Source organism: Cyrtonyx montezumae, unplaced genomic scaffold (assembly GCF_038088225.1).
Source record: "Cyrtonyx montezumae isolate F1298 unplaced genomic scaffold, pur_monq_1.0 scaffold_14, whole genome shotgun sequence".
NCBI lineage: Eukaryota > Metazoa > Chordata > Aves > Galliformes > Odontophoridae > Cyrtonyx > Cyrtonyx montezumae.
The window spans coordinates 4,942,523-4,967,088 of NW_027071870.1; the positions used below are offsets into that span (position 1 = coordinate 4,942,523).

A 24,566-nucleotide genomic window follows, 5' to 3' on the forward strand; every position below is an offset into this window, starting at 1 on the left:
AACAGCGTATCTGTAGGGAGCATGTCTGTGAGGAGAAAATGCATACTGACAGGTTGTGCTCAGCTTTTATGGGCACAACATTTCTTCTGCAGATCAGCATATATTCACCTGGATTATAACACAGTCGTGGAATGATGCATATCACCACCATCCGGCCTTCTTTGGCACATGAAAATGTTGTGCATTAGAGCATGTATGAAACTGGGATGTTGCTGTGGAGAGGGCAACTTTTCCTCTGAGCTTCTGCCCAAATGCTCTAGTGTGGGATCATTGTGTTCTGGTTCGGAACCGCCACATCCTGACTATTTTGTCTGTATCTTAATCCTCAATTGGAATCTGCAGATTTCAGACGTGCTCACAACAGCAGTTTGCTGAGGTGTACTTTCCTTTCCTTCTGGAATAATCTTGGGAACTAAAAGTTTACAGGCTTACTAACAGCAAAGACTGCCCTTTTTAGGAAAATAATTGTGTTCTACCCTCTTTTACGGCAATGGCTGCCTAAGTGTTAATTTTAAAAGGGGCTTTGAAAAGGGAACTGTTTTGAGGTGAGTGGGAGGAAGGCAACCAGATCCCATCACTCTATTTGCCCTCTCTCTCTTCACAATATATGTTTGCACGTGAAGCAGGGGTCATGTTATTCTGGCAGCTTTTTAGACATAAATGGGAGGATGCAATAGTTCTCAGGGGACTGCTGGTTTTTATACAGAAAAAATCCTGTTGCTGTAAGTGGAGTTTTCTGGGCTTTTATAAGGCCTGTAAGTTATTATCTGAAGGAAACAGCAATGCTTCCTGAGGATATACATAAAATGTAAAATCCTCACAGCCCACTAAAAAAACAAAATAAACCAAAAGTTGTTTGATAGCAAGGGTATGCAAGGACAGTGCAGCACCAAAAGACATACCTGTATGGGTGTGTGTCATGAGGTCTCAGCACTGATGGAGCCTACAGGGGGACTCATTCCCAGGGGTATGGGGTCCACTTCTGCCTTAAGATCACTTTGTGGAAGGAGATACAGTCATAGCAAGCAGGCTTTATTAAGAGAGAAGAAGATGCTAAAGGGATTGCAGGATCCTCACTGGCTCTGACTCTGTGTTTGCAGACAACTGTGTCCCAAAGCACAGCTGTGACCCTTCTCCACCACTCACATCAAAACAGTAAGAAGGGTGCTCTGAATCGGCTTGATAAAACATCCTCTGCAGACACCTCTCTTTCTTGCCCCTGTCCCTATACAATTAGAACAGAAGCTCTGGCATATAACTTCCAGATGAATAAAATGAAGTAAGATGAGTTTCACTGCTCCTATAATAATCATACCACTAAATTTCATGCAGTTATCCTCTGCCTGATACAAAGACATGTTGTCTAGAAAAAGCTCATATTCAAGCTTTTAAAATATATACTCTTCAGCTTGTATTCTGGAAAAGATATTCTGTCTGTTAGGAGGAACTAAGAAAAGGAGACTGTGTCTATTCAGCTACTTTCTTCTAACATTACACATCCTTTGTCACAACCAAAAACTTAGAGAACCCCTCTCTGTTTCTCATTAAATTTGTTTAATCGCTTATAGTTATTTCCTGCTACATATAAAACTGGACTCAGAACACCCTGACACTCTAGGGTTAGGAGACAAAATAGCTGTAAACGACCTAGAAAACTGGGTTTCATTTACAAGTTTGCTTTTTAACAAGGCAAAGCTTTGGCCCTTACACATTTACTTAGATTTTACCTGCAGAATGATGAACAGAAAGGCTTGATTATATCCTGAATGTGACAGGTCCAGCTCTCAGTACTGCAGCTCACAAAGAGAGTTAAGCTTTGTCTTTTGTTTGGTGAGTAAGATGAAGAAGGTTCACTTGTAATATTGCTTGGACACAGCAGTGATCAAAATTATCATAAATAGTTCAAGCCAAGAATAATCTCTACCTCTCTGGCCATCTCTACGTGTTAGGGACAGTGAATCCAGTGAATCACAGAATCATACAACTGTAGGGGTTGGAAAGGACCTCTAGAGGTCATTGAGTCCAACTCCCTGCCAAAGCGGCTCCCTAGCCCAGGTTGCACAGGTAGCCGTCCAGGTTGTCTTGAACACCTCCAGAGAAGGAGACTCCAACTCCCTGTGCAGCTGTGCCAGTGCTCCGTCACTGCACTGTGAAGAAGTTCCCACACACATTTGTGTGGAACTTTCTATGCTTCAGTTTGTGACCATTTCCCCTTGTCCTATCACCAAGCAATTGGACTAAGCTCCTAAAGGAACATAACAGGGGCTAGCCAGTGTGCAAAGGGCCCACCTGCTTTCTTATTTCTCCAGTGAAGGAAGTTAAATGAGGAAGAATTTTTCTACTTTCATGTTTGCAGAAAGGGAAAAATTAACTTCAAAGGTATGAAGTTAATTACAACCTCCTGGTGTAAGCTGAACATTCTCTCTTCTTCTCCTGCTAAGGTAAGAAGCACTGTGGGGATAAACCATTCTTCTCCAGCAGCTACAGAGAACACAGGAAGGCTACTCTGCTCCTGGTAGAAAGACCAGGATTCTAATTCCTTGAAGAAGGAAGGCGATAATCTACCAGTTCCATCACAATAGGATCTGCTGTTATTTCCTAATAACATCAAACTGAAATAAAATTTCTCAGCATCCGGTGCTAAAGATTTTCACCCAAATCCAGAGTGCTGATGTTCTTATTCTCTTAGCCCGGTGCTTAAAGGTGTTATCTCTAAGAAAAACAAATCCTTCAGAGAAGCACTACAGCAATGCAGATCTGGAAAGTTTCACATTTCAGACTGGGATATATATCATGGGATTTTTTTTATTTTCAAAAACAATACACAATCTCTTTATTTTTTCAATAGCATAGAGAGGATTCCCTCTGAAGGACCTTTTGGAAAACACTACTGTATAAAGTCAAATCCATGACAACTGCATTGTACCGAAGTCATGTGGTGAGCTACAAGTTAACAGCTCACACAGCACATTCTCTCTGCCTTACATAGCTTAAATACAATTCTGAGAGCACGTGAAATTGGAATTGGAAGAATTTGGAAGGAAAAGTTCATTCTTTCCATGGTCTGCACTGCCCCATCTTTTTTAGTGGTAGGTCATATGCAGTACCTCCTTGAATACTGTATGTCATATGGGAGATGAAATTAGATGATCTTTAAGGACTTTTCCAACCTAAACCATTGTATGATTCTGTGATATGAACTTAACACATTTTCTTCTTCCCTAGTTTAACAGACAATGAACAAAAACTTATTTGTAAACTGGAAACAGTGTACACCATCTACAGTGCAGCTCCTCAAGAGATCTTTCATCTGGAAAGATGTGAAGAATGCAGGGCACCCCAAAGAGACCTAAGAGGTGATTGACTTGGGCTAGTCCAGGAAAACAATGAAAAACAGGAAAGATGCTTAAAAAGCATTGTAGACTTTTCAGAGAAGATCCAGGAGATGAGTCTGAGAGTGGCTGATAGTGGGTGAAGGGAAAGTAAGCAAGCAGCATCCATGTGATCTCAACAGGAACTACTCAGATGTTACCTTCAAAGGAAGTCAAGCTCACAAGGACTTACATTTGGTCCATTTAATTTCATAGTTTAAATTCGTAAATATTGGATCAAATAAAAGATGCAGAGATCTTTGTATAGCAAGTTTTCTGTTTGTATTACCTGCAGGAAAGTTTCAGCCCATAGCCGGGACCTGATTTTCAGCGCTGCACTCTTCCCTCTTTCCAGTTGTCCCACATTGCAGGAAATTAGGATACACTTCACATTTGTGCAGTTCTGTGCATAAAACAAGGGGAAGTCATACTCTCATTATAAAGATGAATAAAATCACTTTCAAATGCTCTGAATTATCAAAACAAACTGACTTTTCCTTTAAGAGTTAAGCAGTCTGAAAACAGTGATGTAATCTAATACAAATGAGATACATAATGAGCTGCTGTGAGAATATAAACCACAAGGGAGATGTCATCATGTTTGTGCCATCAGTGAATATAATCAACTACCGTATAACAAAAATAAAAGCAATAGCTTTCACCTGTCTAGTCTGATGAACTCTTAAAATGCCCAGGTACTCATCAGTCCTTTGAAGCATGTATTTTGTCTCTATTGATCGTTTTGTCATTTCAGTGTGGGTTTTTTTGTCCTCTCTGCCTGAAGCCTACATTTATGTTCTTAAATCTTTTCCCTCTTCCAGCTCTTCCAGCTTTCCTACTGATATTTACATTATAGCAGCCAGAATGTTTGCTAAGATTCATTAGTTGCTCTATTTAAAACTTGTGGCTCATGAAACATTGCTGATGAGCAGTGATTCTGGCTTATACACAGAAATTAAGGCAAAAGTCAAGTCAAGTAACTCAAAACCATATACACTGTTACAGTCTGCCATAAGAATGTCACAAACATTGTTAAAAGCTGACTGCAAGCCACAGAGTCCCACGGGAAACCACAGAAATGATAGGGTTGTTTGGGGTTTAAAAGAAGAAAGATCTCATAGAAAGGCTATTAAAAATGTTTGAAGGTCTGAAAAAAAATATACTGTTGTATGCATACAAATGAGTTTTACCTGAAACATTTTGATTTAACACCAGAGGAAGGCTATTGTTTTATCTGATTCATATTTTTACAACAAAGTGGGGATTTCTTTTCTTATGGATGCTTATCAACAATCCTGACAGGATATCTTGTGATCTTGATGGCAAAGGTTATTTCTCATAAGTGTGTTCCTCTGGGGGAGGAAGAATGGCTGCATTACCAGAGCCCATATTTCAGAAACTGAGATGATGGCAGACGTAATAGATTTGAAAACATCTTTAAGGAATCCTGTATCTCCATGGACAGCTTTCCCCACAAATTCTACCTTATTACAAGTTAAGTAGAAGCTAAATACTTACACACTGTTCTATAAATCTGACTGAAAATGAAACTGGAACTTGCAACTGTTAACTTTTTTTTTTTTTTAATGAGGATTTCAGAGTATCTGCTTATTTAGCTTTTCATTTTTAAACATCCTCCATCCAGATTTATTTATCTTGCAGGAAGGAGGGGAGCTGTATTCATTAATCATAACAGCCAAAACAATATATTAACAAAATAAATTATTAGTATGCAAAAAATCTACTTTTGGCTGACATTCTAGGGCTAGAACACATATTTCTATGAAGTAATGCATTCAGTCCACAGCGGTTTTTCAGAACACTGTAACAGTAGAACTAAAGGAAGAGTAACATAATGTTTTACAAACTGTATAAACAGCATAAGAAGTTCTCAGAACATTTTTCATTTCTGTGAAATTAATTTAATGAAGAAACATAAAATTTTGAACAAAAAATTGCCTTTGGCCAATCAGTCATTTTCAGCAACAACATTCACTTACCATAAATACCCTCCATGAGACAAAATTAAAAAAAACATATATATTTTTGGATGTTTAGTGGTCAGTGCTGAAGGCAGACAAAATTGGGATCAGTTTCTAACAGAATAAATGACGTTTGCTTACTTTTTTCTGCCTATCCTGAAAAACCCTGCTATTTATTCATTGGCAGTCACTGTACCCAACCCATTCAGTACAATGTGCTTTATCAAAAGCACATTGTACTGGAGGACTGCTCATCACATGTATCAGTTTAAATTATTGTGTACTCTCAGCCTGCATCAAGCAGCTGAAAAATCCCTGCCTCGTATTTTAAAATGAGTAATAAGGTGCAGACACAGTGCATACTTACAAAGTTGGTAACCATTCATAGTTGCTGCAGAAATTTCTATGTTGGCAGCATATAAGCTTAATCACTGAGGAAGATAACTGATAATTAAGGTATTACTGAAGAATGGATTAAGTGTTCTGTGGTATGGACTGGTATGTCTGAAAGCCCAGGCATTTTTCCTTCAACCTCAGTGGAGTCAGATGCTTCCCAGGACATTAAGTAGATTAAAGAATTACATGGGCATCAGCAGTGATGACTATTTAAAATGGGGTCATCACTGATTTTTGTTCTTAATTACATTATGGTGTTCATTATGTTCATTATGTTCATATTCTTTTTCCTGTTATAAAAATTGCCCAGTTAATATTCAGAAGCAGTGTAATTATTCTATTACTCCAAAACACCTACATCTGTGAGGTTCTTCCCTTCCTACCAAATTCTGGTGAAGACAAGGAATCCAAAGCTGGCAGTAAACAGCTTATAAAGAGACTGCATGGCATGAAACACACTCTGCCTGAGGTTCATAAAAGTAAAAGGAAAGCACTGACTGCATGAATCCCACGATTGACCTCCAGGTCACCAGCTCTGAGCACAGCCTCAGGACCAAGGGAGCTGTTGCCTGCAGTGCTGCAGTACCCTTGAGACTGGACATAGAATGTAGGAGTGAAAAAACAGAAAACCCATATGAAAAAGCAGCCAGGTACGTACACACTCATGTACCAGACTGACAAAACAGAACTGTTTTCCCGGTCTAGCTGGGAGATAGAGTTTTGCTCTTGCTCATAATTTTAAACACCTCAGCTGCTGGTTGGAATGTAAAAAGTGTGGTGACCTGTCCCACCTGCCTTGCTTGTGGTGCTGGAAAGGGAAGGAGTCTTATCTTCCCACATGTATGCAAGTACTTACTGGCGGGGCCAAAGTATTTGCATGTCAGAGGTGTTAGTTCACATGAAAATTTTCATTTTAAGCATGAGGTACTTTTTATGAGCCTGTAAATAAAGTGCAGCCACCGAGATTGCACCACATAGATAGTCCCAGTGTACAGATTTCAGTTAGCTCACCAGTATCTTTGCAGAGTTCCTCCTGTAAGGTTCTGCCACGGTCACCTCCCTTCTCCTGATGTAATGAGAAATTGTGGAATTGTATAGAAAAGCGGCAAGTTCAGGAGTGTCCTGTGGAATAGCAAACTACAAAGAGAAAAAAACAATTAAAAAAAAAAGTGAACATTAATGATATATGTGTACAATGATTCTAACAGATGGGTGCCCTTCTCAAAGGGCTCTTTCAATTTTGAATGAACATTGTTTTTTCAGTTTTACAATACCAATGTGAAAATATACTATCTTCACTCAGAGTATGATTAGCAGTAGCACAGCAACATATTGCTTGGCTATAGGAATTACAGTAGATAGCATTTCTTCACTCCATACTTATTTTTGTTAGACTCTTGGGGCTGGGTTCTATTCTCTTTCATTAGATAAATTCAAAATCTGGTCATTAGTTCAGATCAGAATCTTCCTTTGAAAGGTAATAATTTTACCAGCATTACCAGAAAGTAACAGGAAAGAAAGTAAATCTGAATTGTAGCAGCACAGCTTTTCATCATTGTTGACTTTTTAAATAACAACTTTGTATAATGCAACCATTTATTCATTATTAATCTCATGTTAAAATGCATCCTATTCTGCTTTATCATCATGGATTTCTGACCTCTGACTGAAAGCTGATTCTATTGCTGCCAGTTTATCTTTAATCCATACACAGAGCATTTAATGCTTCTTTCAATAAGTCTCAGAATGACTGAACATTCAGTCTCTATGAAGGGAAAGGTAAGTTCTAGTTTATGAGAATCTGATTGAGTCAAATAACGATAAAATGTAGGTAAAAGTTTGTAATAAGTTCTCAAAGGAACTCACCTAAACATAGCAACAGTATTCAGTGGGGACCTCAGATTAGAAACATATCAGATATCATCATATCATATAGAAACATATCATATCAGATACATCTTCAGAATCATAGAATGGTTTGTGTTGGATGGGACATTGAAGATCATCCAGTTCCAAGCCCCTGCTATAGGCAGGGACACCTCCCACTAGACCAGGTTATTCACAGCCCTATCCAGCCTGGCCTTGAATGATTCCAGGGAGGGGACATTCACAACTTCTCTGAGCAACCCGTTCCTGTAACTCACCACCTTCACAACGAAGAATTTTTTCCTGATATCTAGTCTAAATCTACCCTCTTTCAGTTCATAGCCATTTCCCCTTATCCTGTCACTACATGACCTAGAAAAAGTCCCTTCTCAGCTTTCCTGTAGGAAACTGAAGAACACATTAGCCATGTTGTAGCACAGAAGTGAATCTACAGCTACAATCCCACAAAACTTTCCAGAGACAAACACGGTGCTGCACTGGGTTTGGAATATTTGAATAAAATTCTAAGTCAGAGGGGGAACAATTTTGACACTGTCTGAGATCTTCAGTGAGAAGCATCCTGCAAAGTAAGAGATATTGCAATTTATTAATTGACAAAAACCATATATCCAAAAATGAGAATCTTTTTTTCTTTTGCTTAATTAGGTTAGCATTGTCTTTTGCAATAAGGGAACAGTAGAGTAGCTAGTAAATCTCTGCCTCTCCGCGTGATAACATGTGGGAATTCTCTTGCCAGGATTCTTTCATCAGGTCATATAGACTTCTATAACGATGAAGAAAAAACCCACAATATATTATGACATGACTTTGAAGAAACTCTCAATATATGAAGACAACTTATACATATGTAGATCAATGTGAATACTTCATCATTTTTACATTTACTTATTTTTTAATAGATCATAGAGTGTCAGCATCTCTACTTACAGCCAAGGCTTGAAAACAGCCCAGAGGGACTAAGAAAGACATGAATGTCACCTGCAGCAATTTAAAAGCAGAATTCCTCTAGTGGCCTAAATATTCAGCTTAAAGATATCAGGTAAAAGATAGCAGGCTAAAGGTATTATTTTAACTGTCTTGAGCCAATAGCACAGAATTGGACAACTCTGTCTCCACAGCCATTCTATACAGCATATATTTTGCACACCATGCCTTACTTGAAATTGATTCTCCTTCTCTTTAACAACAACGGCCTTTCTTGGTTTCCCCACTGGGAAAACTGCACTGCGAGCTTTGTCACCTTGAGCAGACTTCCAGGTATCTCCTGTTCCTCAATTTCTTACTCAGAACCCAGTTTAGCCTTCCTCCTTTTCTAACCTCTGCTGCAATGTGCAATGCCAGCAGAAATGTTCAGGAAGAGGACTTTTTGTGTCCCCAGACCAGAAGTGGCACACACTGCTGAGAGCTCTGCAACACAGGGGACACAGCCTCGGGACGATGTCGTGCCTTCCAGTGGGTGCACCTTACCCATGTGGTGGCCTTACTCTGTATGTTCTGTACAGTTTATTGCAGTCAGAAAACAATGCCTCCGGTATTTACAGGAGGCTGCCTAAAACTACTTCTTGCTATTAGCAAAGCAAAAAAAACCCCTCATAAATACTGGATCAGGCCAAAGGTCCAGCTTGCTGAGCCCCTTCTCAACAGCCCTGCCTTCAAACAGATGTGGAAGGAAGAACAGGAACAAGGCATGCATTTGTGATACCCTCTTCTAATAACTTTCAGCTTCCAGCTCAGGGACTTCCCCATGCAGATGAATTTTCTGTTCACTTATTAATCTACTGAACTTCTCTTTTGCAAATTTGTCCAGATCTCTCTAAACTCATGTAAACTTTTAACCCCAAATGCTTCCTCTGGCAACAAGTTCCAGACATCCAATGCTTGTTGCACGAACCGGCACTTCCTTCTGCTTGCTTTGAATCTGACTGCAGGATTCACTTGATGCTCCAGTTCCTGCGCTGTGAACACATGGCATTCCTGTGCAGGAGCAGGCTGAGGGCAGTCAGTCCCCCACCACGCTGTCCCCGCCACTTCCCATCTTGTAGATGGTATCTGTGCACAGACTGAAGCACCCTAGCATACTGAGCTCTTTTGTGCAGTGAATCGGTCCCATACATTGGATCAGACCTCTTCCTCCTCTTTACACCATTTGCAAGATTAATAACTTTGCCATCACCACCCTGAGAGAAAAAGAAGCTACAGAAAAGCCCCCAAACAGGCGTCTTCCCATGTGTATATAGGTTTACAATCCGTTTATCTTTGAGAATGAAACAATGATGGAAAGCTTTCCACAAGACAATAAAATTCAGCAGTGGGAAGCAATATATACCACTTCAATTGAAAGTGAACAATCTAAGTAATTTTTAAGGGGAAGCACCCAAACACCCTAAGAGAGCAAGGTCCTGAAATCCAAGAGGAGCCAGGCATGTCACATCCTTAGCCTTATTTGGAAATTGGAGCCAGACAGCCCGATGTTTATACAAAACCCCCGTATCCCCTTCCCATTTGAAGCAGTAAGCATGAAGTATTTGAAACCAGTTGTGTATTCATGCTGTTCAGTGCTCTGGAAGCAAAAACAAGGAGAGGATGTTTAATTCCTGCAGTAATGACTGAAGCTATCTTCTGCTAAGACAAATGGACCGTGATTTCAACAAGAAATTTCACACTAGCCTCACAAGGATTTGTTCTTGTTTAGGTGACAGATGTAGCCATTGTCAAATAACAGAGGAAAAGCAAACTCACGAAACCTAAAAAAATCATCAAAAAATACACTGCCCTGAAAATGTTATTCAGAATTTTGGCACTATTCCACCCATGGGCTCTGCCTTCCTGAGAATAACATTCCCATTTCAGCTTCTAAAGTGAAACTCAAAGCAGCATCCAGTAGCCAAGGGGAAGGATGCTGAACTCCTTTCCATTATTTGCAACCTGATCTGAGCAGCAGCTCTGAGCTCCTAGGGTTGCAAATACAAATTGGACAGCTTAGCTTCCTGTCCCTCATTGCTTCTAAAAAATAAGTGGAAATGAAGTGCAAAAGATCATAGAAAAAAAAAAATACTATCTCCAAACTTGTGTTTTGCATGCAAAATGGAAACATCTTGAGTTTCCTCTCATTTCCTTTTTCATCCTCTCGTGAAACTAAAAGAAAAGGGAGAATCCTAACTCTTCTCTGCCTTCCTTGAGGGAAATGTAAAAAAGTAGCCGTAATGTGTTTGTTATATATCAATTTTCCTATATATATTCTTGTGATTATACAACGTATTTCTGCCTGTATAAGCTAGAGACTTATCATGTAGCTCCCGAAGTGGCAAGCAAGCCTGTTGGCTAGAAAGCTGTCTTCACTTCTCTCCACTGTAGTGAGCTCAGCCTCTCCTGGTAAGCAGAAGACGAAGCACAGTTTTAGCATTTGGAATGCAGCTCTCCCCACAAGATGTTTAACAGACTACTGGTTACACTTGAGAAGTGGTGCTTATTCCAGAAGTGTCTGGAATCAGTTATGCTTAATAAACTGGATACCTTGTTTTTGATGGGATAATAAGGAGAGCTGTGCTCTGCTAAATCTTCCGACTTTGAGCCAAACCCAGTTCTTTTTGCAGGATCTGCCATCACAAACAAAGACCTTAAAACAGGCTTTGAAACCCATTGCCAATCAGCACTGTGCTGAGGAGGCTGTGACCAGGCTGTCCCTTGGTCTTGTCACCTCCTAACTCCAAGATCTGCAGTTCTGCTGCAAATGAAGAACTGCCTGCATGGAAGGAGAAACAATTTAGACAGCAAGCAACGTGTAGGAGGACCAAGAAAAAGCTAGCAGGGGATTTTTTTTTCCTTTTTGTTGTTTTGATTAAAAAAATTACAGAACCAATTCCAAGCAGGAAAAAACAAAAAGCCTGTCATGTTGCTGACAAGGTTGTAAATTTTATGAGTTAATGTTGATTAAGGCATAAAAATAATTATAGTCAGTACGAATCCTTTCATCTGGTAGCAGTACATGAAGACATTCATTTCTGGAGTATACCTGATGCAGAACTGCATTTGCTAGCTTGTTTTATAGGACATTCAGTTGCTGACATGAGTATATTACACAGCACATATCACATAAAACAGCTGCCACACTAGACACATTCTGGACTATATCTGGTTTGCTTTTTACTCATGAAAATGAGCTCATGGCCATTGAGAAAAATTTACAAAAACCTCCACCCATTGTGAAGTTGTAGGCAGAGAAAAAGCAAGAAAATGTAGACTGGGATGGAAATAACAGTGGTGACTTACATTTATTTGCATTATATTAATAGGAGAGCTTGTTTGACAGTGCAACGGTCCATGTGTCTGAATATGCAGAATGTAAAGAAGAAACTCTTCTCGACTGGACACAGGCCAACCCACATGGAGAACTGTATTGTTGATGGCACTTGGTCCTATATTGTGAAGCTGGGAAACAAACATTATTGATTTCAAAGGCAGAAAACAGTAACTAAAAATACATCAATTATCACTTCGATATTTCCAAATTTTTTATGTCTATAATCATAAAGTACTTTGGGAAAGAGGTACAGATTACTAATATTATTTTATTGATAGAAAATCTGTGATAGGCAGCAAGAAAGAACATTCTCATGTTAGTTTGAAAGCAAATCTGGGAGAACATTTTTTTTGTCTAAGATTATGTTGTAAAAAACTTTTTCCCATTTTTTCCTCTGTATGAGAGATCTGAAATGACCTAAAAAAACCCCAAACCAACAAGATCCAAACCAAAATACATTAGCAAAATACACTGTACAGATACAAACAACAAACCAGAACAAAAAATACTGAAAACGATAGGCTAAATATCATGACACAAAAGAATCACATTTCAGGGTGAAGGATTAGAAGGTATAGTGGAGCCTAAGGTAGTGGTTAAGAACTCTATTTTCAGCATTTCTCAGTTCAAAGTTCCCGAGAAAAACGAACAAGTCTTCCTGAAGTAACATCACAAGACAGCATTATTTTCTGGGGGAAAAAGAAGCACAGAAACTATAACATAGGTTTTTAAAAATTTTCTTGTTTACGATTTGAAGATGTCTGATAACCACATGAGGTTTGGGTATGTGCTAGCACTGGATTTAAGAGCTACAGAAGCAAAATACCACAAAGCTTTACTCAAATTTTCTGTAGACTTGAAATAATCCCCCTCCCCTCCCCTTCTTTTATTTTTCTTTTTTAATGTATAGAATTTTTGTTACAGCTGTACTTTGTTTTGAACCAAACAAAACCCACTTTCAATCTTACACCTTCTTCAATATGGGCTTTTGTGCTGGTGTTTGGTACTCATAATGTCTTGCTGATATCAATCACGAAAGAGACCTTCTGAATCACCAATCATCATTATTAAAACTGAAATCACATATTTTGCACCACAAACCGGTGGGTGCGACAGGAAGACTTGTTAGATATTTTCAGTTTACAGAAATATTTTAAGATGAGGAAATCACAAGTAAGAGTTTGTATTTTACAGTCTGATTCACTACAGTTCATTATATCATGCAAATGTTAATCTTCCACTGTTGGTAAGCTCTTCGAGCACTGATTTGTGAATTATAACCATATGTGAGGCATTCTGTCTTATGGCCTTGAATAAAGGTCATCCATCAGATTCCAAAGATGCTTTGTATTCCATACAGTGCACTCAGGACACTTGTTTCTAACCAGAACTCCTCTACTCATAAAAACAGACAAGTCAGTGAAAACATTTGACATTGGCATTGGCAGTGAGCTTTTAATCCCTATCTTTAATTCTTGCCAAACATCCTTGATGTTTATAGATCTCTTAAATGTCAAACACAGATTTCTAGCATCAACTAGCATCTCCTTCGCTAATGTGAAAAGGGTTATGAATTCCCAGATTAAATTTGGGTCATGTTCTGAATTAGGAATATTTACATGTACAGCTTTATTTAGATGTTGATAAAGACAATAATTCAAATTCCTCCGGATTTCATTGGGAGCAGTGTCAGGTCCTATGGAATCATGTATCATTATTACCTCATAGATGTGTTCAACTAATGGACCGATTTCTTCTTCTTTTGTAGGCTCATCTTTGGGTTCCCAGTTGTGAAGTGGCAGAACAATCTGTGGTGGGTGAGAGACTCTGTAATACATAAAATGAGTGAAAACAGTGGTTAGTTGCATTACTTTAAAAAAACATCCTAAGCTCACTATAGAAACCTGAAACCTTAAGAGCACAATCATTACCATTATGAGAGGTTCACCTACTGCTATGGAAACAATATGATGCTTCATAAAGCACTGCCCCATCCTTACAACTAGTGATGGTGACCATTTAGTTCCATGCTTCCTTGGAGAGGTAATCCCTTCCAGTTAATTGAGTGTATTTCTCTGTTGGCAAAGAGGAAGGTAGTCTTCCTGGCATCCACATCATCCTCACCGATGAGGCATATAAATACTCTATCCACAGAGCTAAGGTAACGATTTTTAAGTAACATATTCTCATACTTAAAGACTGTATGTACTCAATGCAATGCACTTTCCTTTCCCACAAACTGCCTGATGCTATTCCTTTAAAGAAACTGACAAGGTAGTAATTTATCTCATTTTATAGGTGGAAAAGTGAAGTATAGGTATGGCAAATGATTCCCATAAAGTTACAGTGGAAATTAGTTTATCAAGAAACTCAATTTAGGGCTACAGCAATTTAGGCCTACCTTACTCCAGGCTTTCCTTTTTGTTTTGCAAAGAAAGTGACAGATAGGGCACTGCCTGAGACATTGCTAAAATATTCACATTTGAACATAAATGAAAAAAAAAACCAACAGTGGCTTAGAATTTGACATCATTCTTTAGGTCTGCTTCTTTACTTTTCCCTTCTGTGCCTGGTCTCAATAAAGGACTAAGCAGTTTTCCATTACTATTTCCATCTGAATCAGAAGCATTATTTCCCACAACAAATGGAAGTTCCCTAGAGGGGCTTTATTCATATAGATGCCACCTGTAACCTCGTTCTGTTGTTGAGATCTTGGGAAATCAGATCCCAGGAGTTTCTTTCAGCAGAGCAGGTGAGCTCTGGCCCAGGCATCTGCCATCTGCTGGTAATGAAAGCACTCTTGGTGCTAAAGCAGTAGGCATTACCCATTTTTTCTTTTCTTTTTTTTTTTTCCCCCAAGAGTTACATTCTCACTTAGTTCTGCTGGTTTCCAGATTCTTTAGCTTAGAGGAAAGGCATAAAATCTCAGTGTCTGTCCTCCTAAAGCTGGGAGTTGGTTGACAAAAAACTTCTGAATTAAAATTGCTACCTTTTTTCTTTTTTGTCACAATATAACATTGGAGTAAAATGATGGACTTCTATTTACTGATGTTAATTCCCTTTTGCTTGTGTCTAAACAGAAGCATAACTGCAGATGCAGTTTACTCGTTAAAGAAGAGAACAGAAGAATGGATTCTTTTGCTGGCATTTATATAATAGTTTAGGAGGGATAAGTGTTGCCAGTTTCAGCTCTTAAGTCATATACAACAAAATAAACAAATATTTTACACAGAAATATAGTTTCTCAAACAGTGTGGGATCAGAGAAAAGGACAGCTTAATGCCATCCAGCCAAAGTACAGTTTCACGAAATGTAAGCCATCTTGGTGTATCCTTGCTAGATCTAAATACTTCCCCATATTTCAAAATACTAGTTAGTTCCTACCAACAAAAACATCAGAAGTCAAATTTACAAGCAAAACCAAATAATGAAGGAAATGAAACATATTCTAGGGAAATACTGGTGGACAGTTGGACTAGATGATCTTGGAGGTTTTTTCCAACCTTGGTGATTCTATGATTCCTATATTCTATATTCATAGTATGTCATTACAGATGAGGTACTTAGCCTAATCTTTCATAAACAACCTTGCTTCCAATGAGCACTTTAAGCATAAATTGTCTTTGGAGAGTGGGACCTTTTCTGTGTACTTAAAAAAGCCATGACATAGAGACCCTTCAGCTACCACAAAACTTTGCAAAACACAATGTGAACACAGATGAAAAGAAGTAGGCATAAGGTTTTAAAAGTCAATGCTTTCTATTACATTCCCAGCATAGTGTTCTTCTCATCTACAGAATTACAAAGTGCAAGTGTAGACATGCTACTAAAATTATGATAAAGTATATAAGAATATGTACTTTTGTTTTAATAGATTTTACGTAGTTATTTTAAGCAATTCTACTACTTACATTCAAGTATAGTAAAATCAGGTCAAATTAAATAGAAATCTGCTCTTTTGACTATCAGAACATTTCTAACACTTGAATGATTTTCTAGATGAGGATTTTAGGTGACAATGATCAGCCAAATGCGACCACTTAAAAATAAGATAAAAAAATAAGTTCTACAAAAAATGGCCACGTGTGATATACAATAAAATATCTGCCTGTTGCAAGTCCTTGCAGTCCAGATTCCTTCCTTCCTGCATCCCTTCCTCATTCCTCTACTGCTCTTTCAGCATTGGGAAATCATGATTACAGTTATAAAGTGCTTAGATTTTTATAGGAACAAAAAAGGTTCACAGCATAATCAAATCTTAGTTTTCTGAGCATCTACTCAAATCTACTCATTGAATGAACTGTCTAAGGAGTTATCTCAAATTTCTCTTGAGGAGGATATTAGAGATTTCTTCCTTTCTCATAGAGATAGTATTTCCACGCATCTACTGTGTAAGTACATATGCATATATGCTGATGCAGTTTGGTAACTGCACTTAGTTTTCCTCAGTACAGTGTATAATGATTCCAGTCTCACTTCATCCAATCCTGTGCAGAGCAGTAGGGGAACCAGAGTAAGACATTTTCCAGTCCAAATGTGGACACAGACTTTCTTTTATCTAGGAAATAATGAGCAAATAGCTCCTGTGGAGCTGTATGCTTCACCATCTCTGAGTAACAAGCAAAATCTGACAACAAAGCATTTGGGAATTTTCCCTTGTACACGCATATAACCACTAAAATGAAAACCAAGAGACTTATGAGGAAAGCAACTGGAAGTCACTCAATTAAATAATTCCTCTGTATTTAACAACCTGATCCTTAGCTCTGCAGCCAGCAACTCAAGCCTCTTTTTCCACTCAGAGGCACGCTCCTTTTAACAGCTGAGGTTGTTTTTTCCATTTTCGGTGTCTACCTATCTATTTATTACAGAGCTTCTCATTACAAAGAACACCCCATGGTATAGAAAGAATGTGATGGATACAAAAAGTCTACAAAAAGTTTTCAAAGTATACAAAATGCTTTTAATATATTTCTATGAATGTGAAGAGTAATATCATCGAAAAAATCAGAATCTTCAGTGCAGAAAGCAGCCCTTACATAAAAGACTCATTAGGCATCCATAACCTTCTCATTACTGCACTTAAACTCTGCTCCTTAACCTGGTTGCCCACCCATGGCAACAGCCAGTAGTTGTTCTTTCCCAACATCTCTCATATCAGCGGGTCACTAATTCCTGTGGTCCTTACTTTCTCAGCCTCTAGTTGTACGCATTGCCACTCATTTTGTATTCTTCACTTATTAATATGACATTCATCATCCTACCCAACTCATTTCTCTATCATCACCACTAAGTCTAAAAAATGTAATCACTGTCATTTCTGTTCTTGACAAAAAGTCACTCTGAAGTGACATTTTGGAATACTTACCCTCTGACCTGCACCTGAGCCGCAGCGGTGATGTTGATATGAAGGTTAACTAAATTGCTGGTGGAATTAATCTTGTTAGAACTGGAAAAGATTTGCACAAAGGTTAAAAAATACATGTATATTTTTAACAGAACTCTAGACTGCTATAGACACAGCACTGAACACCCACAAGGCCCACAGTTAGGAAGTGGTGCCACTGGGCATTATACAACATGGAGTTTGTTATTGTCATTCCTCACTTTTTGGAGATTTGTATTTTAGATTGATATCATTTAAGCTCACTGCACATTTCATAATATAATGAACTCAAACTTCCTTTAAAGAATCCCATGCATAAACAAAATGATACAAATTTATTTGATTCAGAATATCAATTAAGTTTCCTTGTTCAACTTTGTTATCTGTATGAATATCTTAACAGAATAAAAGGTTTATTCATGCATTGGAGGAAAACAATGATAACGAACAAGACAGGCTTTGTTATAATTAAATTTGCTTCTACAACTCTCCAAACTTGTGATTACTGCATGATAGAGTCTTTAAAGAAAAGAAAACAACACCAACAAAATAAATGATTTCTTTCCTTTTTTAATTCCCTCCCCTCCCTGGTCCAGAATGCTTATGGTATAATTCCTACAGATCACTACATTTAAAACATGATGCTCTCATTCCTTTCATTGTATTTCCTTACTGCCATCCTTGGTAGCAAAAGTAGTTTCACTTCACACATTCATGTCAGTATTGGTTACTCATTTAAAGAACAGTTTGAAGGTTCAAATTCATGAAGACAATAAAAAAAATACACAGAGATTTAGAGTATATTTAATTATGGGATTAATGACACTAAGAAAAGAGGTTTTACTCAAGTATGCATGGAAGCACTTCCTTGCTTCATGGAGACTAAGTGTCTGTTGCTGTCACAGTTTACTGTTATCACATCTGGGTAGCATCAGTCAAATGGAAACACTCAGAGGAGGCCAGCATTCCCAGTGACTGACTCCTGAGAAGGAAAGGGCAATAGTGCTTTCATCCAGGCTTTCTGGTTACAGATTACTAAAATTAGGGGCAGCTCTAATTTGTTTGTAAACTAATGCAGATTCCCCTCAAACATCAGTTGAACTTTTGATGTAATCCTTCTATAGTCAACTTTTGAGCTGCGAAGTTTATAATTTGCTTTTAAATTATAAAATAATGGTACCATTACCTTGCTAGTATAATTTTTCTCCAGTTTCTATTACAATACTACTTTCCATGGAATTAAAATACAGATTTTGATCATACATATTTGGTATTCAAATTCTGTTTGTGCACTACAGTATTTTGTAGAGAACAAAACAGTTTAAATAAAAGTGTCAGGACATCTTTCTCGCAAGGAGGTGTATAATGCCTACCAAAATCTACAGCAGAAAAGGAATTCATATTAGGTCATTTAATTTTTGTTTTTCATATTTGTTTTTCCTGTTCACTGAGGAGAAAGAAGTGCACGAACAGTAGTACTATTTGGGAAATAATATAAAAGGAGTGCGTTTTCACTGTAGGGAACATTCCCTGTACAAGAAACCTGAATGCTGCTCAGTATTTTGATATCAATTTGTGGAAGCTGTTCTGCCTTCTCAGTTGTCAAACAGGTTTCTTCCTCCTACATTTCAGTCAGTAAATATCATGGAGGATGTATGAGATGCTGCTGTCTCTTGAAGTTCAGACTTTTTGCTCATCACTTTTTCTACCAAAGCGATCTGCCCTCATATTTCACCAGCTGGAAAGACCTATCTATCCCAAAGCTCTGAGCCTACCAGGTTCCATTAACAGGGAAGTGATGAGAGAGGCTCTTATACACATTTCACACCTTGACTGCATTACTTGCATTAATGACTTGATGATGAACAGCGCTTTGGAGACGGAAACCACAAGACAGACAGTATGTATTTTCTCTCTCTCCCTGGAGGTGCCAGTTCCTGGGTTACCAAGGCCTCAGCTCAGCAGCCTTCCCCAGAGAGGGCTAAGACCTGTCCAGGGACCCCTTTGTCTTCTCTGGCATTGCTGTGTGCTTCCTAAGTTTACACACGTCCTTTCCCTCAAGGGTTACATTCTGAAAACGACTGAAACATTTTAAATGTCTCAGTTATTTAACTAAGGAAGCATGATCAAGGCCCTCATTAAAGGCCAGACATTAGCAATTAAGTCTTGGAGTGTGGGGCACCGAGGGCCCCACCAGGAGCTCCGGTGTATATTTGATGAGGACAGGCATAGCAGAAGCCCCACGGCCTACTGAAAAACTCCCAAGTTTCATGTTTGCTGTGATTCTAACCAGCCTGAACTGTGTTTTTTGGTCCCCATCAGACAAATGGTGCTCAGCAAAAAACAAAGTTTTCAAGCAGTAATATTTGATCCTCAAGAACGTGGAGGAAACTAAATGGAAAATGACAGATTCACATGAATTGAACTAAAATAGTTTTCTCTCTTCAGGACAAATATTTCAACTAGATAGTCTATAAAATATGAAGCATTTTGACTTTCAAGAAACATTTTCACATACACTGAGGCAGAAAATTCAGATAATTTCATTAAAAAAGAGTAAATATAGATATAAAAATATAGATAAAAATATAAATAAAATTATAGATATAAAACAACTGAAAACATTTTAAGAACTGGAAATACTTTCCAATTCATCTTAAAAGAAAAGCAAAAAATGCTGATCAGATTTGAACCACTCTCCACTTTTGTTTATTGTTGTGAAGCAGTAGAATACTTTTTTTTCCACAGGATGTGTTCTTAAACACAGTTCTTCGTTAAAAAAGTGATCATTATTCATTAATCATCAAGTGGAAAACCAAGTGCAAATTCTGCGAATCAAAGACCCTTGGACCACTGACCAAAATCAGCTAACCTAAAATTTAACAAAATAAAATCCTCAGAATAGCTTTAACACTACTGTAAGTAACAAGTTAAAAGCCAGCAAGACTCCAGTGCTAGAAATCCTCCTGAAGAAGGCTATCAAAGGAAAGCCCATGAAATATCCAGTGATGCCGAAGAGTTAAACTTCTTATATGTTGAACTTCAGATATCAACAGTAATTCAGAACGTACATAACCGTACTCTTGACAAAACTTCTAACCTTTTTATTTGCAGCTCAAAATTGATGCTGAAATCTGAATTTTCAAAATGCTGCACAGAAAACCGGATACCTGTAGAGAACTGGGAAAGAAACAAAATCAAGGGTTAGTTTTCACTTTTAGAAAATACTGTTTAATGTTTACTTTCACACACTTATATATGGTACTGTTATTTTTTTTCAATTACTGTAAGATAATGTAATTCTGTTATTTTTGGGAAAAATACCATCCTCCCTGTGTACATCACTGGATGGAAATCTTGTACAGACGAAAGATCAAGTGGAAGACAGCAGCAGGCTACTGAGAGCACAGCAGTGGGCCCTTCTCCACACAGAGTCTTTGCTGTACGCTGACAAGGCAGAAGAAAGAACTAACAGCTGTCTGGCCCCTCTCTGCCCTGCCTCCATCCATGCATTCCTTCATCCTGCTTCCAGGTCTTCCCTCTGTTGTCTCTGTAACTGTGACAGCAGCTGCATGCTTTAGGTGTTGCAGCACTGATGGATCACCTTTTTCTTTTAGAGGTTGAGGTAGCAGAGTCGTGATTTGGTTTGGGTTTTTACACCGCAGCTTCTAGCAGCTGTAGTTCCATTAAGATGAATAACACTTCAAAGTTATCCTTGCAGTTGAGCTTACCACAAATTGCAGCTTGTGGTCACAGAAGGCAGAGCGTAAAACACACAACTCCCCAAACTGAAGGGTGTAAGGTCTTCCATCTGTGCTCCCTTGTGTTTACGTAGACCTCAAATCTACAGACCCACTTCTTCCTCCTGCTGGTAATTTCCATTTACTTTGCAAAACAGTCAGGGAGTAAAGCAGAACAACCTAATTCAAGGGCAAATAGAATTGTGGGGCTAGCTTTAGAAAGAATATAAAACAGCATATGGTGGGGTCTCTGCAGTTCTCTTGTCAGACACGGTTACAGCCCTGGTATGCAAGTGGCAGAGTAGGAGGGGAAGATACCATCTGTCCTCCACATTAAATTAATAAAATAGTACTGCAATGTTTAAATTAATCTTTTTAATTGCCTCATTTCAACTGCATGTGTTTTGAATCTGTTCATTTTTGAAATGTGAATTTTCCATTGAGGCTGACAGCAAAGTACACAGTCTATAATCTTGTACTACTTCCCCTCCCTTCTTGCCTCCTGTATTGCCTAACAGTGAAATTTCCTGCCAGATATGCTTTCCTTTTTTAAAAAATGATGGTTACATATAACCAAGGGAGAAATAGTTTTTATGAGAAATTTATAAAAAGATATCAGGAGTGAGGACACCAGTCCTTTACCTCTGCTGATGTCTGACTAGATTACAGAGTTAAAAAAGAACTGTCTGTACAACATACTGACTTTCTTGGCGTACATGGGACAGCACTGTAAGCAAGAGGACGCAGAACAAGGTACAGACTTCTGTTTTGGACCTAAATTCAACATCACCGAAGAAGAGGGATTTTCCTCTATGGGTGTCATTTCACATTTTTAAGAAATTTCTTTGTTTTCCCCCCCTCCCCCTGAACATTACTTTGCATTAAATCTTCAACAATTTTCCCTCTTTTCTCACTTGCAGTGGTGGATCACAGAATATTAATCCACCTGTAAAATGAGACTTACTTCATTCAATTGTCCTATGCTGGAAGAAATGTTGGCATTAAAAAAATAACAAATTCAAATCTTTGAATTCTTATAATCTTAGTATCATGGTTAGAGCTAGTCTCTTTTGGGGATCAAAGTCTTCATGATGAAAATAGAGTGCTCAGTAAATTTAGCAAGAGATGAACAGATGACTTGGAATAGAGAATTAAGCTATTTTTATGACAATTTTTTGGAGATTATTTCAACAACCATTTGATGTTCCATTCAACTTTAAGAATACATTATGCTCTTTTTAATCTCTGAGATAAAACGTGTCAAATATTGACCGCCTTTTTTCTTACCATCTTCACTGATCAGTCTGCATAAATTTGTTTTCAGCAGAAAAAATATTTGATGAACCAGATTCAATCTTCCTGAGCTAACAGAGCAGGCATGAACTGCAGTTCTGATGATCTATGATATGTCTAACATACCAGGTTTAATCCCTTGTTTAATACTGAAACACAGTCCTCCTGTATGAGTCTAATGAGCTGCAGATGTTGCCTTTGTGCAGTAGTAGGACTCTGTCAATGTCAAGTAGCCCTTGACACTGCAATGAATAAGATGCTCACATGCCTTGGCTCAAAGCTCACTGAGGCTGAAGGAGCTGAATTTGCTTGAGCTTGTAACCTAGCAGTCACAGGGGCTCCTAATTTTAGTAGGACATTTGTTCTATAAGAATAGTTTAATTTTATTTAAATATTCCATGTGAAGTTGGTTTCATGAAAAGAACATTTGCTATGTTAAAACCGTCATGAAATACATGGCATTTCTGTTACTGTTGATAATCTTTAGCTTGTTACGTTTGGCAACACCCAGGAACATGCTGAGAGACAGATAGCTAGCTTTTCTTCTCGTGCATTACAATGCACATTAAGGAAAAAAGCCTCTGTGCTCTTGAAGAATTAATGTTGGTAAACGTCAAGAAACAAGCAAGATCTTCCAAGCATCCCGGTCTTCTAACTTTATTTTCATTCATTTCTATTCTGTTCCAAATTCTTCTACCAAAAACTTAAATGAAGCCTATGATTCACTTGCTAAGGTCATTCAAGTAAACTTGTCAGTATAGTTAATTTCACTGACATAGATTAAACGGTTTGAGTATCTTTCCTCTCTGTCTGTGAGATGGTCTCACAGATATTTTGCTTGCACTCTGAGCGACATGACAGTGTGATTTTCTTTCTTGTTTCTTCATATCTTCTTTCTTAGCCATTACTGAAAGGATAATTACATTTTGTGGGCACTAAATGATATTAAGTTCATGGAATTCCAAGTAATCAGAGAATAGCAATTCTGACGACAATGTTGAAGAAGCATTTTGTAGTCCATTGCAGTAATACTCTATAGGATTCATCACAAAATTCTGACATAATAATAATAACTTGATCTTAAAGTGTTGAAGAATTCCAGGGTGCTGAAAAATCATTACAGTGACTCAATAGTTAAGAGTTTTAGGAATGTTTGATTTTGACCTAACCCTCCCTTCCCACTCCCTCACAACTTCCAGAGTCCCCTTTTGACTGAGTATTTTGAGAATAACTGATCTGCTGCCAAAGTAGAATTGTTTCGCAAAATTGGAGATGGATCAGAGCAGCCTTTCATGATTTATGCAATTTGTATGAAGGGTTAGTATTTTGCTGTTGGAAGTAGGTTTGCCATCATAAATACGTTTGGCTGAAAAATCTCAAGTCCTTTCACCTTTACTAAGCTTCCAGAGCTGGTTTCAAAGACAAAGTCAGGCTTTAAGCTTTCACTAATGATAGTCTAACACTTTTGCCATTTGGCTTTGTAATGCTCTATCTTCATATGCCTTTTTTTTTTTTTTGTCCTCAATTTGGTGAGACTCCTTTGCTATAAAACAGAAAATTCTTAAACATTTGAAAAAAGAAATAGTTATGAATTCTGTTGTTTTATTTCTAAGTTTTATTTCTACTTCTAAGTCTCTCTTAATGAAGTATTTTGTCTAGGAATAGTGCATTTATGGCAGTCCTAGTGTTGATCCTGAAGTAAAACAGAATTAGTTATGCTGTAAGAATTGATAAGGGGACAGGTGAGAGTAGTACTGCTTCAGTGGCCACCAAACAATATTCTGGAAATCTTCATACTGCCAGCAGTTTGGGTCAGAGATGATGTAGTAATAAATAGGGCTTTGGATTCACAGGGAGGAGCAGAATTGCTGTAGTTTAACACCTTCCCACTCAGACCTATCCACTGCTTGTGTCTAAGACAAAATACAAACCAAAAAAGATTTGCTCCTACAAACGTGTTTTTATTCCCTTTCCTCTTCAAAACCCATAGGTTCTTAATTACTCCCTCAACAATCATCCACATGATTCTTGACCACTTTTGTCTGTATCCTGCTCTGAACTGTTTGTCATGGAGTAGTAAGAGGTGATGACAACCATGGGGAATGGATAGCACTTTTTTAATCTCAACATATGTTTAGTTCTTTTCTGCTCTCCATCTTTATCATTATATAATTCTCATGTTCTCTAGAAACAATGCTACCAAGGTACCAT

At 38.0% G+C, this 24,566-nt stretch overlaps 1 protein-coding gene across 1 annotated transcript in view; it reads right to left on the reverse strand.

Annotated features, from left to right (window-relative positions):
• The window catches only part of ITGA8 (integrin subunit alpha 8), a 95,704-nt gene that overhangs the window by 16,490 nt on the left and 54,648 nt on the right, over nt 1-24,566 (reverse strand). The window contains exons 22-27 of the mRNA XM_065731311.1: nt 20,423-20,502; nt 17,305-17,385; nt 13,658-13,763; nt 11,906-12,064; nt 6,761-6,886; nt 3,661-3,774 (exon numbers count right to left, since the gene is read on the reverse strand). Coding sequence (XP_065587383.1) covers nt 3,661-3,774; nt 6,761-6,886; nt 11,906-12,064; nt 13,658-13,763; nt 17,305-17,385; nt 20,423-20,502 — 666 coding nt within the window. The remainder of the gene's footprint in view (nt 1-3,660; nt 3,775-6,760; nt 6,887-11,905; nt 12,065-13,657; nt 13,764-17,304; nt 17,386-20,422; nt 20,503-24,566) is intronic.